The 14,904-nt window shown below is 40.3% G+C and overlaps 1 protein-coding gene across 1 annotated transcript in view; it reads left to right on the top strand.

Annotated features, from left to right (window-relative positions):
* Positions 1-3,415: 3,415 nt before the first annotated feature.
* rem2 (RAS (RAD and GEM)-like GTP binding 2) overlaps positions 3,416-14,904 on the top strand; it is a gene marked incomplete at both ends in the record, with an annotated part of 30,933 nt that continues 19,444 nt past the window's right edge. Inside the window, 2 exons of the mRNA XM_083991763.1 lie at positions 3,416-3,746; positions 6,963-7,036. Of these exons, the coding sequence (XP_083847889.1) occupies positions 3,416-3,746; positions 6,963-7,036 (405 nt within the window). The remainder of the gene's footprint in view (positions 3,747-6,962; positions 7,037-14,904) is intronic.

The raw sequence follows: 14,904 nt of genomic DNA, 5'->3' as shown, positions 1-14,904 counted from the left end.
TAAAAGGGGCAGGGCGACGCCTCTAAAGCAGGAATATATCGGGGCGTGACATTTAAATGACGCTCGTTTTCAGCCGCCGGATTTATCACCACCACGCCGGTTCTACGCCGAAATCAGCAGCGTACACACTTTTAGTAAATCACACGTGACACTTGGCGTACACTGATATTTACACCAGAGTCTACACCAGATCCTGCGCAAGTTTGATAAATGAGGGCCATTGAAACCAGCCCCGCTCTGCTGATGCGCCCAGCCGCCGTCTCCGCCGGCTTTCACTTGTTGACTTTGATTTTGCAGTTACATCTACAGTGTAATGTAATGTGCTTTTCATTTAGATTTTGTCTTTGTTCTTAGTCATTTTGCAAGTGCTGAATCCACAGACAGTCAATACTGTAATTCTTGCAGTACTTGCAGTATGCAATATCCAAATTTTAATATCTAAACCATCTTATGGAGTTATGAATGTTGAAATTATTGGAAAACACAAACCTTTTTTTGGAGCTACATGTCCTGAACACCGTTTTCCATTTTCTGATATAGTGTATCTGAAAACATTGTTTGATTTTGAGCACAGATTAAACTGTTTTGAGGCGTTTGGCAAATATTAAGATTCATCAAAGTTGGACAAATTTTGTTGGTGATATTAAATCAGGTGTCAACTGAAAATTGAGTATTCAAGAATGCTCATCACAGAAACAAGTAAACAGGAATCTGTTCATTAGTTGAACTTTGTTTTTGATTGATTCAACCAGCCAATACATGTTTTGTATGTGTAATGTTTTTTCTTTTACTTTGTATATCTTCTAGGACAAGATGCTGGTCAAGACGATGAGTCCAGAAGAGTGCCAAAGAAGAAAGTGTGGTCTAAGGCTGAGGTTGCTGCAGTAATGCGGCATTTCAGAGGTCACATTTGTAAAGGAAAACTGGCCACCAAAAACGAATGCAGTCATTGCAAGCTGGTAGAAGGCTCTGCATTAGCACAAAGAACAGTGCAAAATATAAGGGACTTTGTCAGAAACAGAGGAATAGCTGCAAAGAGACAGTCACAGAAAGAGAAGCTATAGGGTTCCACAGGGTTCAGTGGTGTTCTGGTGTTTGATGCCCTAATATATTCAATAATGCCACCTGTTCAACATGGGTCAGTCAGAATAAATATAAATAATCTTGCAGTAAAGCTTTTATTTTTTTTTTGGGGGGGGGGGGTTATGTGTGGCAGGCTGCCAGTTGCCTGTGGGTTGGGTTTTTGTTGACAAAGTGACTATGTGTGAGGTTTGTTTTTGTTTGTTTTATTTCTATTGTGTTTTTATGTTCTAGATTAAGTGCTCTGACACTTTATTTTCACATAGTGATGTTTATTTCACTATTTGATATGTTATATTATGTATACATGGGCAGTATTTCCATGTAACAGCAGTTAATTGATAATAAAATGACTGTTCTGTTAATGTTGTGTGCTGTCAGGTTTGTGTATTTATGTTAATGAGGAGTCATTTAAATTGTGACATCATTGCCCTTTAAAGACCTAATAATGTTTGTTATGAGCTTATAAGCCACATATTCGTGTTGTCTGCATAAACCACAATACTATCAGGGTGGTGTGTATGGAGTTGTGTAGGGTGTATCTGAACTCTGAAGTGAGCTAAATTTTTTTCAGATTTTTTGCAGTACTTTAGTTTAACTCCCAAACCTCTAGGACCTCAGGAAAGGGTAGTCCAGCTAAACCACCACCGGACGGGTTTCGAGAAAATGTCCATCTAAACCATATAAACCCGTATGTGTGTGTGTGTGTGTGTGTGTGTGTGTGTGTGTGTCTGGACATAACAGTGCCACACCTCAACTGCACGAAAATGATATGTACTGTACTACCATATTGTCCCATATAGACAATAAGCTAATACTGTATACTATACTATACCACTACACCTCCTATATAAGATAGTATAATGTTACAAGCAGTGACAAGATATGTAATACCATATTGTCCTATATCACGCTATATTGTAATATACTTTATTACAGACTACCATATTATACTAGTATAGACTATACCAGACTGTACTGTACTAATATCCATCTATATTATATTATATTATATTATATTATATTATATTATATTATATTATAATGATTTAGACAACACTACACCACACAACAACTACTGGAAACACTATTACAGTTATTCACATCACACTGCAAAATGCCAGTAAATAATATGATATCACACTACATCACTAGGCCTTTACAGAACATCATACTATATAACAAAGTATACTGAATTTTGCTATTTTATCATGTACACCTGCAAGTTTGAACTGAATGCATTCCAATACAACAGCCTCACAGTGAACTTTGTTAAACTCATAATCCTCAGGTTTTATTGACATTGGGTTAGTGAGGCATTGATCCAGCTCGTTGTAATCTGTGAGACTTTCTGTGGTGGTGCTTAATTGGATGGTATTATACTCTAATATGTTCCTGTTATTGTGTCAATCCCCTTTAATTAAGCACCAAGACTGTATTTAGCTTGTCCAGGGCCGGGCAGACACTGGGCTGCAGACGCCTTGGGGTGTCAGAGAGGCTAGATTAATTGCTGTATTAATATTGATGAGAGTTGTCTATGGTTGACCTGCTGCGACTGCAGACACACAGTTATGCACATGCATGCGCATAGTTAACCACACATACATACTCACATTTCCCTCAGCCACATTATAGTCCTGGAGAAAACCGCTGACATCCTCCTTTATAGCTTTGCTTTTTCTTTTTTTGTTTAAGTAACCAGGGATGGAGATCAGGACTTTATGTTTCTGACCTATTTGTTTGTGAATTCACGCTGCGCTCATGGTGTACACACTGTACAGTATACAGCCACCTAACCACTCTTATGCCCTTATTTCACACAGCTGCAGCCTGTTTTCCTCTCCCTCCTCTTCTCTTCTCTTTGTCTTGTCTTCTCCTCTCTCCCTGCATGTGTCCATATCTACCTGCTGTCTTTTAGCATCCTCTTATCTTCTGCCATCCTTTCAGCTGCTCCTTCTGTCTTGTGTCTCCCTCATCTCACCACCTGCACCCCTCCCACCCATCAACACCACCGTCTCCCTAGGTTTCCCTTCTGACACACTCTGCGTCTTCATCAGCATCTTTCTCTCACACTGTCACTTATCTGTCTCAGTCACCTCCATTGTTATCACCTCCCCCCCTCTTTACATACATAGGCGCACACAGCGGCAACACCCCCCCCCCCCCCATTCGGCAGTGATAACATTTACCAGAATAGACAGTGTTACAGGTAGATCTGTTGCCTGGTTGGACCTTCATGGCTATTTTAAAGTGCTGCAAGAATAATCCTATACATGTGATGTTCCTTGTACACTCACACATACTGTATGTCTTTTTTTTGTCATTGTAGTACAGTATGTTTCTCACCACAGCACCCCCTCTCCGGCGAGGGAGCACACCCCTGCCTCTAAAACACCAGCTGCGGAGGGAAGAGGCTGTGTCCGAGGACTGTGATTGGATCCCGGGCTTGGATGAACCTGCCACGTTGCCTATTAGTGACACAGCGGTGCCTCGGGATGAGTCCTTCAGTCAGTCGGCAGTCGCTCAGCCGGCTTACCACAGCCACAGCGGGGCTTTGAGAATAGTGCTTTTGGGACAGAATGGCGTGGGCAAATCATCGCTGGCCTTATCTTTGGCTGGGCAGTCGGACAGATCCCTCTCTATAGACTCTGAGACACAAGCATGTGGTAATGGCCGACACTTGCCGAAATTGGTGGACTGTGTTTTGGGGTGAATTTGTGTGTGTGGTAGGACTGAAATAACCTTTTAAATCAACCTCAATGATTGGCTTTGGAGAAAATCATTCAGACACTTGGAATTAAAGTGGTCAAAATTCTTGGAAGGTCAATGCCCGTGAAGAGTTTATCTCAGTGGTTCCCAACCTTTTTTGGCTTGTGACCCCATTTTGACCCCCATTTTGATCGCGGCTGCCAATCAAGATGAGTCAGCTCAGATATTTTTATTCATTTGAACTTGATTTATATTCGAGAAAGTGAAAGTATAGTGTGTGCTTTTTTAAATCATAATTTTAAAAAGAATAATAATACTTTTTTAGTGTTTTTTTTATTATCAATTACTAGACATTTCAGGCGACCCCACGTGGGGTCCCGACCCCAAGGTTGAAAAACACTCGTTTATCTTTTCTCATTCAGCCTTAAACTTCACTATCCATCCAAAAATGGAGTTTGGAATGCTCTGTGCTTTTCCCAGAAATGGGTGATGTGAAGATTGGTACCACTCATATCTACATATGCTAAATGTGTATTTTTATTTTTTTTAATTATTATTTTTAGAAACTTTATTAAGACATCATGGTGCAATACAATTCAATACACCAACAGAACATCGCCAGGGGGTTTCAATACAGACAATGCCGAGACAAGCTTTCATACAAAAACATTATAAAGTGTACATAAATTCAAAGTCTTTATAGCTTTCATGTTGATGGATTTTTTAATAGACTTAATGTATTGTTTGGCTTCATTTTCAAAAATAAGAAAAAGTGGTTTTTGATTAGTGTAACGACATTTATGAATGTGCCAATTGTATAATAAGATTGATGATATAGTATTGTTTTTCTTTAGAAGATGGGTTGTCAGTGAAGCCAAACAATACATGTGGAGGTTCAATCGAAAAACAAATCAGGTTACAAATATCTTCCCATATATGCTAAATGTGTAGCGGGGGCTAGCAGCCCACTAGCTTAGTGTACCATAAAAGCTAAAAAAAAAATTAGTGTTGTCAGTTGCTAGATGACTGTGCAAGCTGTGCAAAGCAACAGCATGGGTTGTTACAGCTGGTGAAAAAAAATTGTAAAAATCCTCACTACCATATTTTGGTTGGGCCTTACAGTCTAGGAAGTGTGGATTGTAACCAAGCGTAAGACTGGCATTGGGTGGAAAATGCCTCCCTGGCTCTGTCAAAAAAGTAAAAACAGCAACGAGCTCTATATCCTGTCAGTTAAAAATAAATAAACGAAAATGAACCAAAACCAAAAGTAAAATTTTAACCTCCTTCAGGGGAGATATTATATTCCAGATTTTCTGGCCACTAGTCCCTGAGCTAGGTTAGCCCGTTTCTTTTTGTTTCCAGTCTTTATGCCAAGCTATCCAAAAAACAAACCTTTGCTACATAATGTAACTTATACAAATATTGTTGATTTTAGGTGTTTTCTCTCAGAGACATGTAACCTGTTTCCGTTTTCTTCGCATTTCAAGGTTTGATGCTAAGCTTAGCTAACCAGCTTCTACCTTTATACTGAATTCATGTAAATATGAGAGTTACTGAACTTCTCATTGAGCTCTGCAAGAAAGTTAATGATTATATTTTCCCTTTTGGGGGTATTTTCCTTCAATTCTGTTCAAACAGTCTGAAAACAGCCCTCTCTCTCCGTCATTCAGTAGGCCTGTCATACAGCTAATTGCAACACTAGGGATAATCAGCTCTGGTCCTCAACCATCCAGCCAGCCAATCGATAAGTCAGTGTCACAAAGAGGCAACAGCTCTCCCTCATGCATAGCTACAGCTGACTTGCCCCTGACGCACAACCATACAGTATTCATTACTGTCCATGTAGTACACTTGGATTCATGCATCATAAATGGACAGAAAAGCCACTTTTGTCCATGCAGCTTGTACATGTTTCCATGATGGTGTATTTATTATGCGCAGTGATTTTAGCAGTCTGCTAAATTATTCTATGGGATTTATGTTGAGAATCCCAAACAGTAAAACCACTGTTCACCCATCAAACTCTCATTTCATTGGGTTTTGAACGAACTCTCTGGCCTCATATCAGTCCCCTGACTCGAGAGATGCTCATCAATCAATAGGCTATGTGTCTTCAAAAAGTAATTATCAGTAAGAGACGGTGCAGGATTAACACAGGAGTCACCTTGAAATAGCCATGTCATTCATCATAGTGGATTGTCTAGTCTTTTTCAAGCAGTTCTTGAGAAAGGAGCAATTTAAAAGACAGGGTTCATCAACACTACATTTGTCATAACTAAAACTAGAAGAAACATTTCTTTAAAAGATACGTCTGGTAACACCGTGTGTTTTTATTTTTGTCAGTGTCAGCAAATCACATGAAGTGACCACATCCAGCTGAACTGATTCTACAAACAGAAGTGGCTGTGTAGTCACAGTCTCTCTCTGTGTCACAGACCTCCACTGTTGTTCAAAACTATTAAAAATACATCAGTGAGCACCAGCAGTGATTATTTTGAGTCAATGCCACATGTCCCCACATCGCTGCCAAAGAAACAATATTTCACCAAATGTAGCCTATTTTAAATTACCGCTTGGTTAAGTCCCCCAAAACTCACTATTTAAAACATTCTGAGTAACATCTGCTAAAAACCAGTGCCCATGTGTTTTGGGAAGCTGGGCCTTTTTGTCTTTCGTTTTTTTTTTTTTTTAAAGATCTTTATTAGCAGCTGTGTCAACAAGAATTAAAATTAACTAAAACATTGTTGATCTTGGATTTTTTTTTACGTTGGACTTTGTTGATAGTATCAATAATGTAGAATATCACCAGGCTTATCTTCTAAATTAGAGTCTAAAAACATCAAAATGTTCAGATAAGAATCAGAAGTGTCATAAATTGATTTGCAGTGCTATTTTTCAAATATGTCACTTGGCAAAGAAAGAGGACTTTAAACATCTTCACTGAGTCAATTGAATGTTTCTGCTGAAGCTCAGCTCAGTGACATCTTTTAAGACCCAGATTAACTTGTCAACATTTTCAGGCACCATTTGAGATCACTGACATTTCACTTCAGGCACTAGTATGAATAATCTGTCTCCACAGTGTATGATGTCACATTTTTGTGTCAGTAAACATTTTTGCTTTGACATGTTATCTCACCACTGTATGAGTGACGTTGGTGTTTTGCTTGCAGGTGAGGGCTACGAGTGCACAGTGACAGTTGACGATGAAGACAGCAAAGTCATCATTTACGACAACTGGAAACCGGTGAGTCTCTTCACACTCGTTCTCTCTTGTTCGTCCCATACTATTTAACCCTCAGATAACCCTTCAATGTACACAAATGTCCATACAGTGAGAGACATTGAAGATCAGTTACTCCCAAAATATTTGTGATACATATAGGGCTGGGTCTTGACTAAACATGAAAATCACTTTTGACATGGGTTTAAAAATTTTTAACCCCTTCCTTGCCAGTTGTTTTTGCTGCAAAAACACATGATTTCTCATACTATGCTTTTATTTATTTATTTTTTATTCCTGTCTATATTCTAAAGGTTTTTACAAAGGGGATTGTTGATATATCATTCATACAACATTTTATTCCAAAAAAACAAAAACAAAAAAAGCGAAATTTGATTTTTTAGGGCTGGTGACAGTATTTTCTCATTTACAGAGTGATAAAAAGAGATATCCAAAATCCCCTCAGTGAAAACCTCTGACTCTAATATGTCAACAAAATAAAACGAGAATTTTGAAAGTGGCTATATCCGTTGTTCAGATTTCTGTTCTGGAAATGTATGTAAACATTGCATATGCATAATGCATATTTCATCAGATATTGCCCCATTTACACATTTAAACATAAAATTTTACAAACTTGTAATACAAAAAACATTTGTCTTAATGTGAGTGATAAACTTGGGGAGTTTCATGGTGATATCTATTAGTTAAAATGTTTATGTTAAAGCCCCTGTACTGAGCTTTTAACTGGATATGCAAAAGTCTCTGGTTTCTGCTGATGTGTCTCTGTTACCTACAACAGCAAATGAGCCCATCAGTGTGAAGATACGCTATTTCTAAGTAGTCTAATTCTATACCTCTGGAAGGCATGGTCGGGTCGGACCACTGACCAAACCATACGAATAGATACATTACCTCATCCATATGCATGCTGCAGATAGCTGCTTAAAAAAAATGTTTTCAAAGCAAGTCCCATCTTCTTTCCGACGTTTCCAAAACGAATATACATGCGTCGGCCAGACAAACGTCTTCATGACAGTGGGAAATGTAGTCTTCATTCCGGCAAAACACCACCGCTTTCGTCCACAGGGGCCGCCAAAATCAACACAAAAATACATTGAAAAACCCATAGACAGAGGTGGACATTTTTGTCCAGCGAAGGGTCATGGGTGTGGTAAAAATTCATTACAGGTCCAAAAAATGGACTTTCATTCTGAAACTTGGGACATCCAGAGTTTACCCAAAGATAAACCTCCTTGCCAAAAATCAGGCCCCAGTGACCTGTCATTTGACTGTGGGGAGTTGGGAAAGTGTGAGAGGTGGACAAAAATGTCCAGGGGTCATCCGAGGGTTGGCTCAGTGTGTTTTCATGCTCTGTGACCTCTTTCTCTTTGAGCTTGGTTTTGATATACCCTCCACTGTATTTAGGAAATGGGAAAAAGCCATTTGTTCGATTTCCGTGATGGGTGAATTATCTGTGTGTATTGGAGAGGAAAGAGAGTGCGTTCGTACAGTTACGTCTGTGTGCTGCACCGTACAGGAAATCCTGAAGGAGCAGCTGTGCTCACTGTACTTGAGCTTTTTGAAGTTCTCTCATTCGGAAAAATGGAAATGACTCTTTTGTTAACCTTCACTGTTTCAATTCAAATCTACAGGAAACTTGGTTGAGGGCTAAAATTGCTGCGGCTATGCATCATCAACCTTTTGAGCTGAACAGCGTGAATGACTTAATACAACCCAGAGGCGATGCTTTTTGAGCAGTAAAAAAAAAAAGAAACTTTAGCCGCAGAGAGCAGTAACAGCTTGTCAAAAAGCTCCTCATGTTGTTTAGCGCTTCCTGCCAAATGAAAAAGCATTAATACCTATTAATAATGATGATGAAATGGTAGAGCACTCTAATTAGTGTGTAGGGTGGATCATCCCTGATGCATCCGAATCCAGATGTCCACTCACCCCTTAGGGACTCTCCCCTTGGGGTTAAATTATTCACACACAGCTACATTTAGCTCTGGGGAAGTCCACTGGAGGCAAACTGGTTTCTTCACTTCCTCACTTCCTCTGTAAGCGTTATTTTGCCTTTCTCACCCCCAATTCTGCTGCCCTGTCTTCCCTGCAGCCGTCATCATCTCCAAATCTCCTCATCAGTTCACTCTCTGTTGCCCGTTTCTGCACAGTGCTTGCAGTGCCTCTCTCCACTGGCCCTTTTCTGCCATGGTTAAATCTCACTGAGAGTTAATTACATTTGTTATTCTGTGCGTGTTAATACAAGGCAGGCCATTAAGGCTGAAGCAACAGACGCAGGCCAGTGGGAAGCTTGGAATAACTCCAGGGCTTCAGTGGGGGAAGGCAGAGAGGACTGGACGCCGTCCCAAATCATCTGCCAATTCAAGCTCATGTTTTTACTGCGTTTTTTTGTGGTAATGCCCATAAATGGAGGACATATACTTGCACACAAACACATTCTAAGCACAAGGTCTTACACGCTCACACGCTCAAACAGTCAGATGTTCATGCAGATGTTGTCCAGCTGCCTACCACACACACATGTCATGGCTTTTCAACTGGCACACAGCATTAATCGCCAGCACTCCCAGTCCCAAAAGGCAGAGCCTCTGGCCTTGCAGCAAGCTGCAAGTGTTCTCCATGGGGCATCCCAACCTACACCCAAGTTACCATAGCAACACACACAGACACATAACACACACTCACACACACTCACGTATGCACATACGGGGCTGACTTAATCACTCACTCACGCATAAGATCATGCTAGAACAGTCAGCATCCTACGCTGTGGGGCTTTATCCGCTCTCTGGCCGGCCCCGATCAGCGCCTCGTCATTCCCTTCAAAACAAGATGGAAAAATGCTACATTCACACCCAGCAATTGTTCCTTCGAGTGCTTGTTTGGATTGACTCACAGTTGATTGACACATGAAGGTCTATCTGGAGCTGCAATATTCCCAGCTGCAATGCAGGGAGTGGTGCACACAGCAGACTTCAAGTGTAGAGCTGGGGCACTTACTCTACTGACAGACAGGTGTGATTGTGTGTGTGTGTGTGTGTGTGTATCTGCAGATATAGCATGTGGTATGGTCAAAAGTGTAAAACAATACAGCACACACAGAAGGCTGGAGAGTCTGCTCTGCCAGACGCCGGGATGTTGTGAGTGTTGTTGACGTCACTGGGGTTGGATGGTTTAAATAAGTCATTCATGTGCTCAAAATAGAAACACTGGCACACTTGGCCTTGACCTAGCTGGCCCATGATGTCCTTCGCCTTTAGTTTGACATTGGTTGTGTAATGTATGTCCTAAACGGTCAGTGGTAGACTGAGGTCATTAAAGACCAGAGGGGCTTTCCAACTGCTCTCTCTGATGTCAGTGTCTGTGCACTCATGCATGTCTGAATTTATTCCTCGCCTGACTCAGTCTAAGTTTACATTATTATTTGATAGCTTTCAATTAAAATATTTATTAAAAACAACCAAAAGGTGCAGCCTTAGGCTTAAATGTAGGCCAGTGATGCACAGTACAGTATGTGTGTGTTTATCAGTGTGCACAGTTGAGAGTTTTTAGCTGCCACTGAAAGATGGATCATTTATTTTGCCAAAGCAAATTAGGGAAAAACTCCAGGATGTAATTTGGAGGAAGATAATTATTGCTTGACCACATTCCTTTCCTCGAGTAGAGGGGAAAAATAAACATCGTTCCACCAACCATTTCTTGGAAAACAGACCGATCTTGGCGTTGTGTTTAGGGACTTCCTTCCCTGGACATTTTTCTCTTTCCTGTTTCCCTGTTCTGCTGCCTTATTAGAGTTCACGACTATTTACAGTGTCTTGTTTAATGCCCTAATCCACATAAGCTATTATACTTTAACAGTTTTGTTTGTTTTTTTGCCTCCGCTGGGAGTCACTGCTCAATTTATCTGTATAGAGCACTCTGTGTGAACCAGAATAAAGGAAGTAGAAAAGCCCATTTGGAACTGCTCTGCTGTATTCAAGGGATTATTTTACCATCAAAATCCTATGGCAGGTTTAAATGGAGTTTTGAAGATCAGGCGGATTGCAGAGCTCACGGAAACTATTCAGACAAAGGAGTTGTGATATACTACTAGATATTTATGTGCAAACAACATTTCATTTCATGAGAGAATTTCACTGACAGATTTTAAGTTACATTTTATGTCTTACTGATAATACAAACAAAAAAAGGTCTCTTCACTTCTTCTGCTAAGCTTTCCCCCCAAAGTTCAACATTTTAGGTTGACAACTTTTCTCGTCCATTAGCCTACTTTTCTGTTTCTGTTCTTACGGTTGCTCTGATGCTAACTCTATTAGCTAACTAACCTCCTACGAAGGTAGACTCAGCATCAGATAACTAAAAGACCTGACGCTGACCGTGTCAACTAGCTTGCCAGGCAAAGCTGACTCGTTATGGCAATAGTTTTGAATGACTTAGAATTGAATGCGAATAAACATGAGTAGAAATTGACATTAGTAAGCCAACTTGAAACATTCTCTTTTTTTCATCAAGTTCAGACATGAACAAAACTATGACTAGACCATGTCTTAGAGTAGTGTCTAGTGTCAGCCCTTTATCTGTTAATTCATACTTTAAGGACTCAGTATTTTTAATAAAACCATATTTTTAACAAAAAAAACTGTGTAAACAAACATGCATTCACCATTTACAAGCTTCTGCTCTTCACTGCTAATATCCTAATGTTATAACTGTGTGGTCGTCTGACCAAATCACCAAACACATCAGTTAACGACAACTGCTGTGCTCTAACTTTAGCTGTATTTACTTGGAAAATAATCATTCAGAAATCAAATGCTCATTCAGGTCAGCTGCCACATGGTATGTCTGTGAAAAGAAACCTATGGAACATCTCCTCCTGATGCTAGGGTTTATTCAAATAGATTAGTCACTAGGTGCTCCGTTGTAAAAGGAAAAAGTGGCTAAATGTGTCTGTCAGCAACCAACAAGGCTTGTTAAATTTTAATTATTTCAAGGAGGACAATGACCAATGAGGAAACTGAAACACTCAATGGCACTCAACTCAAAATTAAGCAACAGTTTGGTGCACGGCAACATTCAAATTACACCAAAGATTCATGAGCAACATTTAACCCTAACAACAGCAACTTTACCTCTTTAGGAGACTGCTGTCAGGACACTGCTACAATATGTCTCTTAAAATGATATTTGCTTTACAGCAGAGACGTTCTATATTGTCCTAGAAGGACTTTGTTTACAGGACAATGTAATGTCAGATGAGGAGTTTGGATAAATGTATCTGTTATTTCAGCACCATGGACAGTGGCTTGGTTTTATCAAGACACAGCACAGTTAATTAGGTTGTGGAAAGGGACGATGACAAACTGAACACCAATGTAAAACATACTGCACATACGAAGGCTGAGCTGCAACATTAGGATGAAAGAAGGGAAATGAATCATTTCAGGGGTTTCAAAACTCCCTGAGGATTCTGATTGCACAAAATTTCACGATTTATTCATATCCTTTAATCTCAGTCACAAAGCAGCGATGCAACAGGTAAAAGAAGCAAAAGATAATTAGTTCTCCTGTGTACACTTCAAGCACTGATTGACAGCTGAAACTTTAGAATATTTTTTTAATTGAGGCCATTAATGCACAAGATAAATGGAGTAGCTCTGCACAAAATATATATAATTTTTGAGAAATCAAACGTGTAACTTTTTAATTTAGAGGTGACAAAATGTTTTAATTATTATTCCATGACTCAGTGTGTCCTCAGGGGAAATCCTTTTCATCCTTCCTCCACCTCTCTTACAGGGAGGTCAGAGGTCAACAACAGATCAGCATCCCTGTAACCAGTAAGGAATCAGGGATTTGCTGATGGACACACCACTAGGGTGGAGCCTCTACATGCTGTCATAATAAATCTTGAATCTGGGTCATGCAGGGATACTTACCACACCCTCCTGTGTGTGTGTGTGTGTGTGTGTGTGTGTGTGTGTGTGTGCGTGTGTGCGTGTGTGCGTGTGTGTGAGGTGGGTTTCGCTCATGTGTGCACCGTCTGCATGGTGCACTATGTCTGTGCTTTGATGTCAGCTGCATGATGTGGTCATTGGTGGTCATTGCTCACGCGGTGCTCATGTATATGCGTGTTTATGGCCTCGCTTGTGCCGGGCCAGATGGCCTCAGTAATGTGTTTCCTTAGGGAAGTGTTGTTTCTGTGCCACAGAACTGAAGAAAAAGAGCAAACAAACTTGCTCAGCACTCTATCTGTGCTAAGCGTCGTCATCCTATTATCAGATTGTGACTTAGCTACACAGCAGCGTTCTTTTCTGCCCTCTTTCTCCTGATCCTCAGTTCTCTTCCTTCAATTTCTCTGTCTTTCTGCCCTTCCCCTCGTTCATCACCTCTGCCTCTTTATTGATCTGCCTGCTTTTTCATTTTGCTCCGACAGGCAGTCAAACAGACAGACAGACAGACAGAGCAGAAAGCCAACGAGGCAGATGCATACAGTGCATGTGTTTACTTATAATAAAGCCAAATGGTAGCATGAGTGTCTATGTATTTATCTGTGCGTGTGTGCGAGCAGGTGGGGATGGGTTTGACCTTCTGCTAGGGCTGTAAGCTGCTTTGCTTATGTATGTTGTCCAGCAAAATAAACAAGTTGGGAGCCAATAGATTGCAATTGCACTACTTCAGGAGCATGTTGTGTAGTGAGGAATGTATGCACATACACACAAACATAATCATGCACAAAAAAGGGTCATATGATGTGTTTTCTGCCTTTTTTCCACAACTGGAAGGAATAATAGTTTGAGTGCTCACAGAGCCACTACATGTTATGCAAATGATGTCTGATAAGTGATTCATTGTCCTCACGGTTAATGGCTGCTGATGCAGTGTTGGCCCCAGCAAGTTGGTGTTTGAGTGCGTTTTTGAGTGTTAATGTAATGTATGTATGTGTGTGCATTTGTGTACGTGGCACATATGAAAATCCAAGTTCATTCCAGTTCAGGGTTTTGCCATTTTGTGATGCGGGAAACTCAGCTGCCGCTTCCCGGTGGTCCACTCCTTTATATAAAAAAATCTATCTCGTTTTATTGGATGTGTTTTCTTATCTACAGCTGTGCCAGAAACAGGAAGTGGCCGAAAAATTAATTCTTAGAAAGCCTGGCCTGTGACCCCCGCTGTACAGATGGAGAAGATAGACTTGTCTGACTGTATTGTGAACTTTGTATTGTTGAAAACCAACATTTGTCATTGTGAAGGCCTGAACGATTACACCAGTTGGGTTCAAAGAGAGTGAGAAACTGAGGCAAGAAGAGTCAGAACAAAATGTCTGCAAGGTATATTATATTTCACCCATATTGCAGAACAAAAGTGACAGAGACATGTTCAGGGCAATTTAGAAAGAGCTTTGCCAGTAATTTTTCCCACCATACTTTTTTTCTGATGGAAAATTCTGCTTGGCATCTTTGAAGTGGGATCCTTCTTACGACAAATGCTTATTTCTATGGTCATGCCCTCAAAAATGAAATTCAGCCCTGGAGGTTGGATTTCATAAGCAGAGGCTATCAGTAAGACAGACAGTGATACACAGTTATACATAGTGTGCAACAACATGAGACATTTGGCAGAGGCATTCCAGTATGTAGCCTAAAGCACCCGCCCCCCCCCCACCAAAAATAAGTCCATTATTTATTCATAATTTCAACAAAGAGTCAGCCTTGACTGAGTGACTTTGCATACCAATCAGATATCTCTGTTTCTGTAGTGAACTGGTTGTGTATGAGCATGAGGATCACAGCCTGAGTATTTCAAAATGTAAATCAGTGTTCATACATAATCGACCATAAGGGGATAAATAAACATTACAGCAATATGTG

This window comes from Trachurus trachurus (genome assembly GCF_905171665.1).
Source record: "Trachurus trachurus genome assembly, chromosome: 17".
In the NCBI taxonomy this organism is placed as follows: Eukaryota; Metazoa; Chordata; class Actinopteri; order Carangiformes; family Carangidae; genus Trachurus; species Trachurus trachurus.
This window is presented reverse-complemented; position numbering and strand designations above follow the sequence as displayed.